General features: G+C 34.8%; 1 protein-coding gene across 12 annotated transcripts in view; it reads right to left on the bottom strand.

Moving 5' to 3' along the window:
* Window positions 1-15515, bottom strand: part of ERBIN (erbb2 interacting protein) — a 126747-nt gene that overhangs the window by 64491 nt on the left and 46741 nt on the right. For all 12 annotated transcript variants that reach the window (XM_059175124.1, XM_059175126.1, XM_059175123.1 and 9 more), the window contains 2 exons: window positions 11516-11713; window positions 7962-8079 (listed from right to left, as the gene is read on the bottom strand). In XM_059175124.1, the coding sequence (XP_059031107.1) occupies window positions 7962-8079; window positions 11516-11704 (307 nt within the window). In that variant the 5' untranslated portion in view covers window positions 11705-11713. The remainder of the gene's footprint in view (window positions 1-7961; window positions 8080-11515; window positions 11714-15515) is intronic.

Here is a 15515-nt window from a genome sequence, read left to right as displayed (position 1 = left end):
CAGGGTCCTGGGATGGAGCCCCGCATTGGCTCTCTGCTCAGCAGGGAGCCTGCTTCCCCCCCCATAACCTGCCCACCTCTCTGCCTACTTGTGATCTCTGTTTGTCAAATAAATAAATAAAATCTTTTTAAAAAGTTAAATTCTTATCAGTCCTTTATTTTTTTTTAAGATTTTATTTATTTATTTGACAGACAAGAGATCACAAGTAGGCAGAGAGGCAGGCAGAGAGAGCAAGGGAAGCAGGCTCCCTGCTGAGCAGAGGCTTTAACCCATTGAGCCACCCAGGTGCCCCATTATCAGTCCTTTAAATAACAAATAATTTGTCTCAAGTGACAATTCTACAAGATACACTGAACATATTAAAACAGTACTCTTTTGCTAAACTGACTTAATACTTTAAAAAATGTGTATGGGATAGCAGCAGGAGTCCCAGGGCAGATGTGGTAGTTAGAGCCAGAAGTGGGAGACTTGGAGGAAAAAGAGCAAAAAAGGCAGTGAGTTTGGATTATTATGGTAAAGGTACTGTGAAATCTGCTTTTAAAAAGGCTCAGGTCATGATCCCAGGGTCCTGGGATCAAGCCCATCAGGCTCCCTGCTGAGCTCAGCAGGAGCCTGCTTTTCCCTTGGCCTGCAGCTCCCCCTGCTTGTGCTCTATCTGGCATGCACTCTCTGACAAAATTTATTTAAAAAATTTTTGTAATCATTCTGTAAACACATATTTTATTTCTCTTATGTAAACACCAAAGAATGGAATCAGGTATATGCATACTGACATGGTGAATTACACGGATTAATTTTCAAACACTGTAGGAACTTTGAATATCTGGGGTGAGATGGTTGTAGTGTATTCTTCTTCTTTTTTTTTTTAAAGATTTGTTCATTTGACAGAGAGTGAGCTCAAGCACAAGGATGGGGAGTGGCAGGCAGAGGGAGAGGAAAAAGCCGGCTTCCCACTGAGCAGAGAGCCCAATGCGGGGACTTGACCCCAAGACCCTGGGACCACAACCTGAGCTACAGGCAGACGCATAACTATCTGAGCCACTCTGGTGCCCCCGCAGTGTGTTATTCTTATCAAAACACATCTTTTACAATAGAACATTCCACATTTAGAGGAAGGACAGGGGAAGGACATTCCATGGTTTTCAGTAGCACTCCACTTCATTTTAAAAACCTTAGCTAAATATCTCATTTCTTTGGCCTTTGTCAAGTCCTTAAAGTATCATGAAATCATCTACATAGAAAATATTACCCAAGAGGTATATTATTTTTAGTACACAATAAAGTCTATGTAAGGAGAAAAAGACCAATTGGAGTAAAGTATGTTCTACTGATCTAAACTTTTACATGAAGAAAGAATAATTTTAAAAGTTCTAGATCAGATTTCTGTAATTTTAATATTTAATGGGAAGTAATGCTTTTATCATCTTCCACAAATACATATATTTTATATTTTTAAAAATTTTAAGTACTTTATTCCACAGCATGAGGTTTATAAAAAGTAACCAGTATCTGTGATATAAGTAATTCTAAATCATCTCCAGCTTTCAGATACACAGTAATAATTTTTCCTTAAAGGAGGAGTTTTGAAATACTTCTGGGTTTTCTGTTTTTACAAACTGCTAGCATTGTATTTACTATGACTTTAATTCCTACAGGTTCTAAATCTTCCCTTAACTCCAAATAAAAATTTTCAAATACCCTTTAGGTATTGCTTAGGTATCTTAAAAAAAAAAAAAAAAGCCCAAACTGAAATCACCTATACTCTGCATTATTCAGCTAATATGTACCACCTAAACACAATGTAAGACACTATTATAGACTATAAATACTAAGACATGGTTCCTTTTCTTGAGAAGCTAAAATGTAGCAAAGAAAAGTATTTTCATCTTACTAGTTTTTTTCCCTCCTCACTAGTCTTTCTTCTCTGGATCTTCTGTACCTTCTCCTCTTCTTCCAGGTCTCTTAATGTTGGATTGACATTAAGACTCATTCTTTAGGTCTCTTTTCTTTCCCACTCATGCCCTTGGTGACTGTATCTAGCCTCTGGCTTTATATACCATCTATATACCATCTATACACTTTATATACCATCTATACACTGACAACCTCCACGTATGTAGAGCTAGCAGAGCCCCCTTTTGACTGAAAACTCCAGATCCCTGCAAATAAACAGGTATCTTATTTCAAATGTAACATGTCCAAAAATGACCTGATTTTTTTTCCACTAAAAATTACAACTCCCAAAGATGACCCCATCTTGGCTGTTAGCAACACTATCCTTCCACTTGTATACACCAATACCACTGAGGTCATCTTTATCTCTTATTTCTTATCTCGTGTCCCACATTCAGTCCATCTTAAAATCTTGTAGACTCAACCTTCAAATATATCTAGAGTCTGTCCACATCTCACTGCTTCTATCGCTGTCATCAGAGAAGACTGACATAACAGCCCAACTGGTTACTTTTCACCTCTGTACTCACAATGTTTCTACATGTAGCTGGTGTAAGTCTTTAAAACACAAATCAGATCATGGTCTGACTGATCTGCTCAAAGCTTTCTAAATGATTCCATGTCACTGAGAGTAAATGTCAAAGAACATACTGATGCCTACAAGGCTCTAACTCTCTGACCTCTATTCCTCTCACTCTCCCATCTTGCTGACTGTTTTAGCTACCCTGGCCTTCTGTTTCCCACACATACTATGGACACTCACACCTTACCAACCTTATAGTGGCTGGTCCCTCTTTCTGGTACAATCTTAACTCCAGTATCTACATGGCTAACTTCTCAAGTCCTTGTTCATGTTACTTTCTCAGTGAGGCCTACTTTCAATGCTTGTGTTAGCCGGTCTTCAAAGATGGTTCATTTTACCCTTAACATATGCAGAACCTGAATTTTATCATGAGTTACTTTTTAATTCTCTAACAAGTCCAAGTATCTTTCCCTTGTTCCTTCTCACTTGAATTTCATAGTGTTCCTTCTTTGTAATATACCCTTTTTGTAAGAATTTAACTCTTGCTCAAACTTAATAAAATGAAAACACTAGATTAGATATTGCAAAATGTGGCTTTCCTCTTTGGAGGAACAATTACTTTGGAGTAAACAATTACTATTGTTTAATTATAGAAGAACTCTTTCTTTACTGCTGGGAAAGAGAAGATACTTCCTGACATATAGGATCTGGCCTGGTCTTACAGGTAGCTACTTGGCATTCAAAGGGACATCTTGGTATTCTCTTGTTGAACTACACGATTTCAAAGAGTATCAACATCAGACCAGGCCATTCTTTGACCATGAAAGAGCAAAACAAAAGCAAGTATATACAGTTAACCTCTAAACAACATGAATTTGAATAGTACAAGTCTACTTAACCACAGATTTTTTTTTTGACAGTACTATAAATGTATTTTATGATTTTTAGTAACATTTTGTCAACCTAGTAAGAATATAATATGTAATACATACACCATACAAAACATATGTTATACGTTTATATGTTAGGGGTAAGAGTTCTGTCAAGAGTAGGCTGTGAGTATAGTTAAGATGGCGGCAGGGGGAGGGAGTTAAAAGTGCAGGGGGTTGATGCTCCTAACCCCCACATCATTCAAGGGTCAACTATAATCTTATGTCTGAATAAGACATTGTCCAAAACATAAAGTACCAAACAATCCATAAGTGATAAGGCCACAGTAAGGTATAATGAGTGGACACCCCAGCTACAGTCTATATTATTAACATACTTGGCAATGACCAGTGATCACTGGTCTAAATATTTTTAGTTCTAGGTTAGTTTAACACACAGTTTTTCTTCTTTCATGATCTTAAACAAACTGATTTATTAAAAGAGCTCAACTTAAACAACTAATAAGTACATTAGCAATTTAAGAAATTTGAAAACACAGGAGAAAAATACAGTGACTGTAATTTTCCTCATAATCAATTTAACTTCTCTGAGTTTAAAGTGAAGAGCGTTTTCCAGCAGTTGGTCCCTAATCATCAGATCTTCTCAGGTTCAATGAACTGTTTTCTGTTTTCACCACAAACTTTCAATTCATTCTTCCAGGGCTTTCTGACTCAATTAAAAAGAAAAGGCCTTAATTAACCTCTCTAGCATTCCTCTATCAGTTAGAAATATCTGAGCTATTCTTTCTGGTTTCTTTGCCTTATAATTTCCTGGCTCTGCATTCTGTGTGCTCAGACAGATGAATTAACTAGGCTAGTCTTCATTTCTTTTATCTCCCTTTCCCCACTAGCCTTCCCAATCAAGTACGTAGCAGAATGTTTTAATCATCATCTGCATTAGTTTTCTCAAGAAGGACAGGCATTTGAACATAGAAATGATTATTTCTCAAACACTAGTTGCTTTTTTGCAATGACTTGGGCGTGGTGAACTTTTTTATTTCTTAAAAAAGCTAATAAAGCAAAACTTAAGCCACCAAAGGAAGAGCAAATTAAACAAATTTACTCTTCAGTGCAGTTGCATTTAGATGAGTTTAAGACAAAAAGGAGAAAAAAAAAAACAAGCAAACAAATAAAAGGCAAGGGACTGATGATTACGCTACTTAAAATGTAGGGGAGATCTGTTCTCTGTGAAATCACAGAGAAAGAGAAGAAAAGAAAACATAAATTACAATTTAATTTTTAGTGAAAATAAGTTGTAAGGTTTCACTGGCAGCAGTAACTAATGTCATCCTCCTTCTGGGCAGAATATTTGAGTGCTTATTTTATTTTATTTTTTAAAGATTTTATTTATTTATTTGACAGAGATCACAAGTAGGCAGAAAGGCAGGCAGAGAAAGAGGAAGGCTCCCTGAAGAGAGAGCCTGATGCAGGGCTTCATCCCAGGACCTTGAGATCACGACCTGGTCTGAAGGCACAGGCTTTTAACCCACTGAGCCACCCAGGCGCCCCCTTGAGTGCTTATTTTAAATCTTCTCATCATATAGAAATTATTTCCAACTCCTCAAAAACACCAGCTGATATAATCATATAAAACAAGTTTTCTATATAATCAACAAAAACCATGCTGAAACTAGAATTAAAAAAAGAGAAACACTATAGTTCAGTAGGTTGTCATAACTCATACACACTATTCTTTAAGAAGCTGCAAAAAGTTGAAGATATCAAGGACACTGATGCACCACAACTGCACCATTCTCAATTCAAAGTAATAAATCCAGAGTCAATGCATTTTTCAGGAGACATATGCAAGCATGTTCATTACTGAGTGAGGTATTATTTTCATAGCATGAAGAGTTGTAGCAGTTTGCCAGCCTTTCCCAGATGCATACAACTGTATTAGTAACATTCAAATTATTTCAGATGTCTTTCCTTATACTTTAACACTTTCCATTTAAAAAGATCAAAAAGTAGAAAATACCCCTTTGGGATGGAATGTTAAACTTGATGACCTCTAATGTCACAACAATTCTACAGTTCTACCTGTGTGTTGACTTAACTATCAGCATGTGGAGAGCTACAATGACAGTGGATTAAGTTCCTCCTAATTTATCAAGTAAAACTTGTCACTCTAAAAAAGCAACAGGAATTGAAACTCATTTCTAACTACCCTTAAAGACAAGTTTTAAGCTGAGGAAATCTACTTAACTGGCATAAAATCATGAGGGGAAAGGTCACACAAACTAAAAACCTATTGACCTGAACTCTTCAAAATGTTAGTATCATGAAAAACACAAAAAGATGGGCAAACTGTTCCTAATTTTAAAAGACTGAAGAGACACAATTGAATACTATGTGATCTGTAACTAGGGGTGGAAGGGCAAATAACTAAAAAGGGCATTTTTAAGCAACAGGGAAAATGTAATGTCAAATTTCTTGAAAGTGATAATGATATTGTGGTTGTTTATAAGATTTCCTTGTTCTTGGGAAATGCTTCTTCCAATATTTAAAGTTCATGTCTGCAACTTAAAATTTTAAATAGGTTTACCAAATAGAAATTTTATATAAGCAACAACATCTTTTCACTGAACATATTTAAATTCACATATATTTTTAAAAGAGAAGGAAACTAAACATGGCAAAATGCTAACAGAGTGTGAATCCATCCGTGTTCTGTCAATTTTTATGTAGGCTTTTAATATGGCTATGAAATTTTTGAAATAAACTGGAGAAAAAACGGGATATAAATGAATCCAATCTAAGTAGTAATTAGATTCGAAGTTTTTACTTAAATCACAAATTTTTCATATCACAGAAAAACAATAATTTTTTAAGTAGCTTCCATACCCAACATGGAACTTGAACTCACAGCCTTGAAATCAAGACTTGAAACCAAGGCTCTGAGAACTGAGCAACCCAGCTGCTTCCAAATAACAGAAAATTTTTAACCCAAGAGTTAAATGTTTCAACAGAAGTTTAAAAAAATTTACAAGTTTTGGGGCACCTGGATGGCTCAGTGGGTTAAAGCCTCTGCCTTTGGCTCAGGTCATGATCCCAGGCTCCTGGGATCAAGCCTCACATCAGGCTCTCTGCTCAGCAGGGAGTCTGCTTATCCCTCTCCCTCTCTCTGCTTGCCTTTCTGCCTGTCAAGTAAAAAAATAAAATATTTTAAAATAAATAAATAAATAAATAATAAAAATTTACAAGTTTTAAACTTAAAATTTATTAACTATAAACAACTAAAACTCAGTAGAAAACTAACTACTATAACCTTCTCTGAACCCAAAATGAATATGAACATGTTATACCTCCTTACAAAGGATTTAATCCTTAAAATAGAAGTATTAAATTGATGACCTGCCTACAAAATATATAATTATTTGGTATGAATTGCCCATAGCTAAGATAATTAGGGTTTAATAAATGAAGGCATGCAAATAAACACACATATTTATTTTATTTATTTACAATAACTTTTTTATAGAAATGGGTAGGCACAGTTGTAAATTCATAAAAAATTAACTGTTAATTATGAAAACAGGATAATTCTTTTAATCAGTCCTAAAATGGTTTTCAATTGATATAATGTAGAATTGATATAATACAAAGATGTAGAATTGATATAATACAAAGATCCCTCCTGTATATTCCTATCATCAAGACAAAAAGTGACTTTGCAACCAAGAGCTATCAAATATGATTGCTAGGCATTTACTGGTGCTACTATACTAAATTTTTTGGGACTTGTTTCAAGTTTTTTTCAAATGTTATAAAGAATTATTTGAATATAACTTGGAATTTAATGTTTGTTGAAGTCTTATCTTTTGGCAGACAATTTAATATTTACTCTCTTGTGATTTTTTTTTTGGTAATTATGTAAGAAACATGTTCATTCTAAAATTTTCAAGAATTTAGCTCTCTCTCTATTGGACCAGGTAAGCACCTAACATTTTGGAATGTTCCACATTATCTTCAGTGTATATCAAACTAAGCCTAGACTATATGCAGCAAGAGAACACTGACCATGTCCTTTTATTTCTCATCATTAACTATAATCCTAGGTCCCAATACAGTACTTGGCAAAAGGAGGTCTTTCGATAAATATTCAATGATGTTAATTCAGTTCACGTATAACGTTACACAAGTTTTTTTTTCAACCTTTAACACTATAGCATAAATATTTCATGACAATATTGATGGAACTATATTAAATTCCTCTCTATGGCTATATATAAATAGCATAATCAACAGCAGACACCACCATTGTTAATAAGTTTCTCATTATTACAAATAATAGGACAATAAATACATATAAATATATAAATTTAAGGATACCTAAGTATATACATGTATGTATCCATAGCATTTAATTAAAAGGTCATTGAAAAGTTTTTACAATTTATCTCCACATTGTTTTAAACTATCATGTGGTAAGTTTTATATATATGAAAGTTAATACAACACTTTTTACTTCTGTACTTTTGTTTGTTAAAACACAATAGAAATCTCAATAAAATTACATGTTCTTAAGTACAGAAAGCCAGGGGGAAAAATCTTACCATTCTTGCTGACATCCAGTTCCCTGAGATTAATGAGATTTGCAATAGATGCTGGTAATGTTGTTAAATCATTGTCTGGCAAACTCAGTTTGTGTAGAGACTGACAGTTAAAAAGTTGCTATTGAAACAAGGGAAGAAAGGATTTTGATTAAGTTTCCTTAAATATTTCATTTGTTAACCTTTATACAAATAAATATTATTAGTGTGGTTAAACTTCATGAATTATACCTACAAAAACATTAGGAAAGATCTCTTATCGTTTCATGTTATTATGGGTCTGAACACAAGCAAACTACTCAATCATTACATCCTCATACTTCTGCCCTAAGCAAAATGCACTCAGAAAGAATAATAATGTGGGGGGTGTCTGGGTGGCTCAGTGGGTTAAACCGCTGCCTTCAACTCAGGTCATGGTCTTAGGGTTCCAGGATAGAGCCCCCTATCTGGCTCTCTGCTCAACAAAGAGCCTGCTTCTCCTTGCCCCTCAGTCTCACTGCCTGCCTCTCTGCCTACTTGTGATCTCTCTCTCTCTGTCAAATAAAGAAAGAAAATCTTAAAAAAAAAAAAAAGAATAAAAATGTGGTGTGTTCTTTATTAAAGTAGTAAAAAAATAAGTGGCTATTAAATATGACAAACTTTGGAACTTGTATTTCAAATATTTTTACTCCAAAATGAAAATTTACACAAATTAACCCCGAATATGACAACTGACTCAGAATGACTCAAAATACTTAATTCTGACTTGGGAGGACAAAAAAATTTATGAACAAATATATTCTTACACTAAAATCACAGTAATAAAATGTACTTATTTATTTTTATAAAATGTATTTAAAATAAAGTATATTTAACCAAAAGTGTAGGTAAATGGGTCACTTCTATACTTCATACCAAAAAACTGTGTGGAGCACAGAGAATTTTTAGGGCAATGAAAATACTCAGTATGATACTAAATCACAGATACATTTCTTTTTTTTTTTTTTTTTTTTTTTAAAGATTTTATTTATTTATCAGAGAGAGAGAAGGGGAGAGAACGAGCACAGGCAGACAGAATGGCAGGCAGAGGCAGAGGGAGAAGCAGGCCCCCGCTGAGCAAGGAGCCCGATGTGGGACTCGATCCCAGGACGCTGGGATCATGACCTGAGCCGAAGGCAGCTGCTTAACCAACTGAGCCACCCAGGCGTCCCACAGATACATTTCATTATACATTTGTTTAGGCTCATACAATGTACAACACCAAGCATGAACCATACTATAAGCTATGGACTTTGGGTAATGATAATTTTCCAATATACGGTCATCAATTTTAATGTAAATACCACTCTGATAGAGAATGTTGACAATGGTGGAGGCTTAGTGTAGGTATATGAGAATTCTCAATTTTGCTATGAATCTAAAACTACTCTTAAAAAGTAGTGTTTATTAGCAAATCAAACAAAAAATTATTATCAGGATAACAATGAATAAGCCCTTTTTTAAGAAGAGCATTCTTCCAAAAACTGAAAGAAGTACAAGTGATTCAATTATCTGCACTATCACAGCAAGACTCTCTTTTCTATTCAATCACCAAGCTGAAACCCTACTAGTGCTTATTACAGAAAGGGACTAATCTTGGACTTCCAAGTTCTCCAGAACAACTAAGTAAGATAAATTACTTTCTAAAGAACAGTATGTAAGGAGACGGTAAATTACAAAGCACCTTATTACAACCTGGGGAAGTAATTCATAAACATGCAACCCATAATCTTAATATTTTATCCACAACCATACACAGATTTCTTTATAAGACAATCTTGGATGTCACTGGCTTTTCAAATGTTTTTACTACTAACCACCAAAGGAAAAGCCTTTTTCAAAGCACTGTCATCCAACATGTATATACACACATGTACACACACACAGAAATCTAACACATAGATTCCATGCACCAATGGACACATGTAACACACTGTACTTTCTATTCTATTTTAGTTACAGTTGCCAGATGAAATAGAGGATGCCTGATTAAATTTGGATTTCAGATAAACAATGAGTAATTTTTTTCAAAGATTTTTATTTATTTGTATGATACAAAGAGAGAGAGCACAAACAGGGAGACCAGGAGAGGGAGAAGCAGGCCCCTTGCTGAGCAGGGAGGCCAAGGCAGGGCTGGATCCCAGGACCCTGGGAATATGACCTGAACTAAAGGCAGGTGCTTAAACAACTGAGTCACCCAGGTGCCCCAACAATGAATAATTTTTAGATGTACATCCTATTTATTGCAAAAACACACTTATACTAAAAAAATACTCATTGTTCATTTAAAAATTATAATTTAACAAAGTGTTCTCTATTTCTATTTTCTAAATCCACCAGGGTAAATCATAGCTCCTTTTTTGGAAATGCCACACATGCTTATGAGTCACCAATACATCTCCATCCAGTTTTGATAAACACTACTGTTTGCGTAGTAAAACATTCTAACAAATTAAAAGTACTGAACAAACTGAGGGTTGCTGGAGGGGAGGTAGGTGGGGGATAACCTAAATGTGTGATGGGGTAATAAGGAGGGCACTTCTCATGTTGAGCAATGGAAGTTATACGTAAGTGATGAATCACTAAATTCTACTCCTAAAACCAATATTACTCCAGATGTTAACTAACTAGAATTTAAATAAAAATTTTGGGAAAAAAAAAGCTACTGCAGTTTTTCCATAATAAACAAGAAAATGAGTTGAGAATAAAGAGGCATTTTTTTAAGAATTAATAAAAGTAGCCACTGAAAAATTTTAGCAAAGAAACTGATAACGTGAGAGGATATAGCATGGCAGCAAAAAAAATTTCCTCCATCTAGTTGTTCTTAGATTTCAGAAATGTTATGTCCCCCAAAACCTTTCCAAACAAAGCAAAATGGGACAAATAGAACAGTACCTCTGAAAACCTGCTTAATAACAAAATTATTAGGTGACAACAAAAGGACAATTTATTCTTAATTATAATAATGTAGATCAATGTCTTATTAAAACTAGGAAAAGAAAGCATTAATTTCTATTTGTCTAGCTAAATCTATTGGCTTCAGAAATCATGCAGTCCTACCATAGGGGCTACAAAAAATGGAAATTAAATACAAAATTTTAACTTAAAACTTGCTCAAATACTCAAGCAATTAACTTGAAGAAACAAAGGTTAAAATTCTATTTAAAAAATACTGGAGGTGCCTGGTAGTGCAGTTGGTTAAGCATCCAACTCTTGGTTTTGGGTCAGGTTGGGATCTCAGGGTTGTGAGATGGAGCCCTATGTAGGATTTCAGGCTCAGCACAGAGACTACCTGAGATTCTCCCTCTCCCTTCTGCCCTTCTTCCTCTTCACATGCTCTCTTTCAATAAATAAATCTTTAAAAAAAAATTCTTTCAAGTTCTGTTGCATACCCTAAAATAAAATTAAACCAAAAAAGAAAAGAAAATAGAAACAATGGAAACACAAATATTGGCTGCATTATGGCTACACCAAGGGATATCGTATTTCTTGCACAAAAATAACCAAAGACAATTCTTAAAAGACAGTATTGACCATACCTTTGGAAGCTCTTCAATCTGATTAGCATCTAAATAGAGTTCCTCCAAAGTTTTTTCAAAAGTAAAAATCTCTTTGGGAACCTGTTCCAAACTGCAATGAGAATAATCAAGAGTAGTGACAGTCTCCTCTTCCCCTCGTAGACAACGACATGGTACCAACCGCACAAATAAGCTTCGTTTTGTAGTCATTTTTAGACACTGCAATATTGAAATAAAAATACGCTTAGTTAAAACACATGTTATAATCAACAATTTTCCCAAAAAATAACAACTCATTTATCATGATCTATGTAGCAAATATAAGTACATCCTTCTTTATATTCATCCAATGGAATACATTCAAACATATTGTTACTGTCAGAATTTATATACATTTATATATACTGAATTTCAAATGAAACTAAATACTTCTGTACTTTAAAAAATGATCTGTTAAATAGCTATTTATATGCTTCTGTAAGAAACATGCTTTATGAGTCCCACTTATTCTCAACTAGAAAAGCCCTAATACAACAAAGATACTTCTTTAATTTCTGGGTAAGAGCTATTTTATTTTTTAAGATTTTATTTATTTATTTGACAGAGATCACAAGCAGGCAGAGAGAGGGGGGTGGGAAACAGGCTCCCCACTGAGCAGAGAGCTGGAAGCGGGTCTCGATCCCAGGACCCTGAGATCATGACCTGAGCCAAAGGCAGAGCCCTAACCCACTGAGTCACCCAGATGCCCCATGGGTAAGAGCTATTTCTAAATTAAGAATTTGGGGGAACCTAGGTGGCTCAGTCAGTTAAGCATCTGCCTTCAGCTCAGGTCATAATCTCAGGGTCCTGGGATCAAGCCACAATTGGGCTCCCTGCTCAGCAGGGAGTCTGCTTGTCCCTCTCCCTCTGTTCCCCCTTTTCATGCTCTCTCTCAAGTAAGTATATATTATCTATAAAGCATATGTTATATATATTTATAATAATATATATTTATATTATTGCATATATCAGTTTTGAGTAGAAAGTAGGACTGCAAATATATTTTCAGATCTTCTGTAGTGAGCCATCAGAATCATGACCCCAGGGCACCTTGGGTGGCTCAGTGGATAAGCCTCTGCCTTCGGCTCAGGTCATGATCCCAGGGTCCTAGGGTCCAGCCCTGCATCTGTCTCCTTACACCACAGGAGGCCTGCTTCTCGCTCTCCCACTACCCCTGCTTGTGTTCCTGCTCTTGCTGTCTCTCTCTCTGGCAAATAAATAAATAAAATCTTTAAAAGAAGAAGAAAAAAAAAAAAAGAGTCATCACCCCTTTAACTTTCCAAGGCAAAATTCCACATCAAAATTTCAATACACGCCAAGTGAATTTTGTTTCAATTAAATATTCGTCTTTTGATTTTTCTAAACAGCTTATAGATCCTATATTTGTGTAAGGTTACGCATTAGAGAATAAACTTGCTTCAATTTAGTTTGAAACAATGAAGTCTGTATAAACTAAACTAAATGGGAGAAAGGTTTACTTCTGAATTAGTGAAAATTCTCCAGGCTAATTTTAACCTATCCATAGGTTAATTCCAACTAGTCTAAGATTGTATTACCAAAGACAAGCCTACGTCAATAAATAAGAATGACTGTTAATCAGTTAACGACTCTGTAAAATATAAATTCTTGCCTTAATCAGAAGACAATTAGAGTAATAGAATACTTCTAACCAGAGCCAAGATTATATTGAAGCCAGTGAGGGAAACTGCCTAAAGGACAAAATAGGAGGCACCAAAAATAACTTAATCAAATTAAATATTTTAATGCTTTATTTTTTAATTAAAATCACTGAAAATTAATCTGTTTATGAACAAAATGACTTTTTTTTTTTTTAAAAAGATTTTACTTATTTGACAGAGAGAGAGAAATCACAAGTAGGCAGAGAGAGAGAGAGGGGAGGAAGCAGGCTCTCTGTGAAGCAGAGAGCCGGAAGCGGGGCTCGATCCCAGGACGCTGGGATCATGACCTGAGCTGAAGGCAGAGGCTTTAACCACTGAGCCACCCAGGCGCCCCTACAAAATGACTAATTTTTAAATAAGGACAGGATTGGTATTATTTTTTTCTTTTGCCTCAGGCTTCAATATGGCTCTGTAAAGTACTGCTACCAACTTCTATTTCAAATTATATGATATTCTAGAGTGTTTGACAACTAAGTATTTCCCTTGCAATCTTTTTAAAAATAGGACTATTCTTAGTCAATCACCATGTGTCAGGCACTGTGCTAAGTTCTTTAGATAATATATGCATATTCTCATTTCATACTCATATATCTAAGACATGTACTATTATCCCTATTTTTCCATAAAGAAACTGTTTCTGTGCTCTTATTGTCTTATACTACTTCTCAATACATAATGATATATTAGAACTCAGGTTCTCAAGATGATTAAAATATCAATAGGTCTTTATTAGGCACTTCTCCTTTAGGGCTTACAAAAAATAAAATACTGATGGGGTTCAGAACACACCACTCAAATACGGTACCTTGACATATTGAATACTTTCAACTGAAGGAATGTGAGAAAACAGCAGAAGCAGGAAGGTCATGCTGGCCTCCCCTTTTACTTCTCCACTGAAATAGGCCATAAAATCCTCATGTGAGAGGTGCCTTCCTTATACCTGGAGGAAAAGAGCAGCCCAATCTCTCAAGAATGGAGAAGAATCCTAACAAATGGGCTTTACTTAACTTCCCCCCAGTTTACTACACTTATGTCATACTCTGACCTATCATACTTATACCCAAGTCTACACTCTTCATCAAATCTAGCATAAATATATTAAGTTTTAATGGTTTCTTTACATCCTAACTCCTCATAAAGGCTCCTGTGCCACTTAAAATTTGTATGAAATAAATTTGCATGCTTTCTCCTGTTAAAACTGTTTTTGTCAGGTTAGTTTTCAGACCCAGCCAAAGAACCTGAGAGGGTCAAGGAAAAATTCTTCCTCCACTACACTATGATGTCAAACACAAAAGTTTCTATATAAAATCTGTTTCATGGGAATATAACACATAGCATGGTGACTACAGTTAATAATACAGTACTGCTTATTTGAAAATTGCCTAAAGAATAGATTTTAAAAGTTCTCACTTCAAGAAAAAAAAATTTAACTACATACGGTGATGGATGTTAATTAGATTTATTACGGTGGACACTTAGCAATACACATATATACTGAATCATCATTATGCTGTACACCTGAACGTAATATAATGCTACGTCCATTACACTTCAACAAAAACAAAAAAAAAGATTTTGTCAGCAAATATCCAGAAAAGTTTACTGAATATTCATTAATAAACTATATTTATATGTGGGTATGTTTTACTGATAAGAATAAGCAGTTTTGTTGATCTAATAAGAATTTCATTGCTGAAAAGGAATTCAGCTTATCCTTGTGTGTTTATGACATCCCCAAAATAAAAGATTCCAAAAATGAATATGAAATTTCTTGCTCAATAGATTATAGGATTTCAACTGATAGTGAGTTAAGAGGACATTTAAGAACAATCTTAAGGGAACTCAATCTGTTCTTTCCAATATGGCAACCACTAGACATGTGGCCATTTTAACTTAACCATTTTTAACTTAAAATTCAAGTTAAATCAAATAACTTGATTTAAGCACTAAGCACATTTTAAAAGCTCAATAGCCCCATGTGTGGCTAGTGGCCACCATACTCAGAGAAGACAGAGAAAATTTCTCTCAGTGCAGAAATTTCTGTGGGACAGTGTTGGTCTGGTGTTTGAAAATATTCTGGTTAATCAAATTATAAATACTATATGTTTATATTTTTGTAATATGATAGTACCCAAGAACATGGAAGATGTGGCCTAAAAATTTCTGAATTATAATGGATTTGGGAATATAAATGCTAGCTGAGAAGAAAGGGCATGAAATGTTTACTACCAAATAAATGTATTTAAAAGAGTGTATTTAGGGGAGCCTGGGTGGCTCAGTGGGTTAAACCTCTGCTTTCAGCT

This window comes from Mustela lutreola, chromosome 5 (genome assembly GCF_030435805.1).
Source record: "Mustela lutreola isolate mMusLut2 chromosome 5, mMusLut2.pri, whole genome shotgun sequence".
Taxonomy (NCBI): Eukaryota; Metazoa; Chordata; class Mammalia; order Carnivora; family Mustelidae; genus Mustela; species Mustela lutreola.
This window is presented reverse-complemented; position numbering and strand designations above follow the sequence as displayed.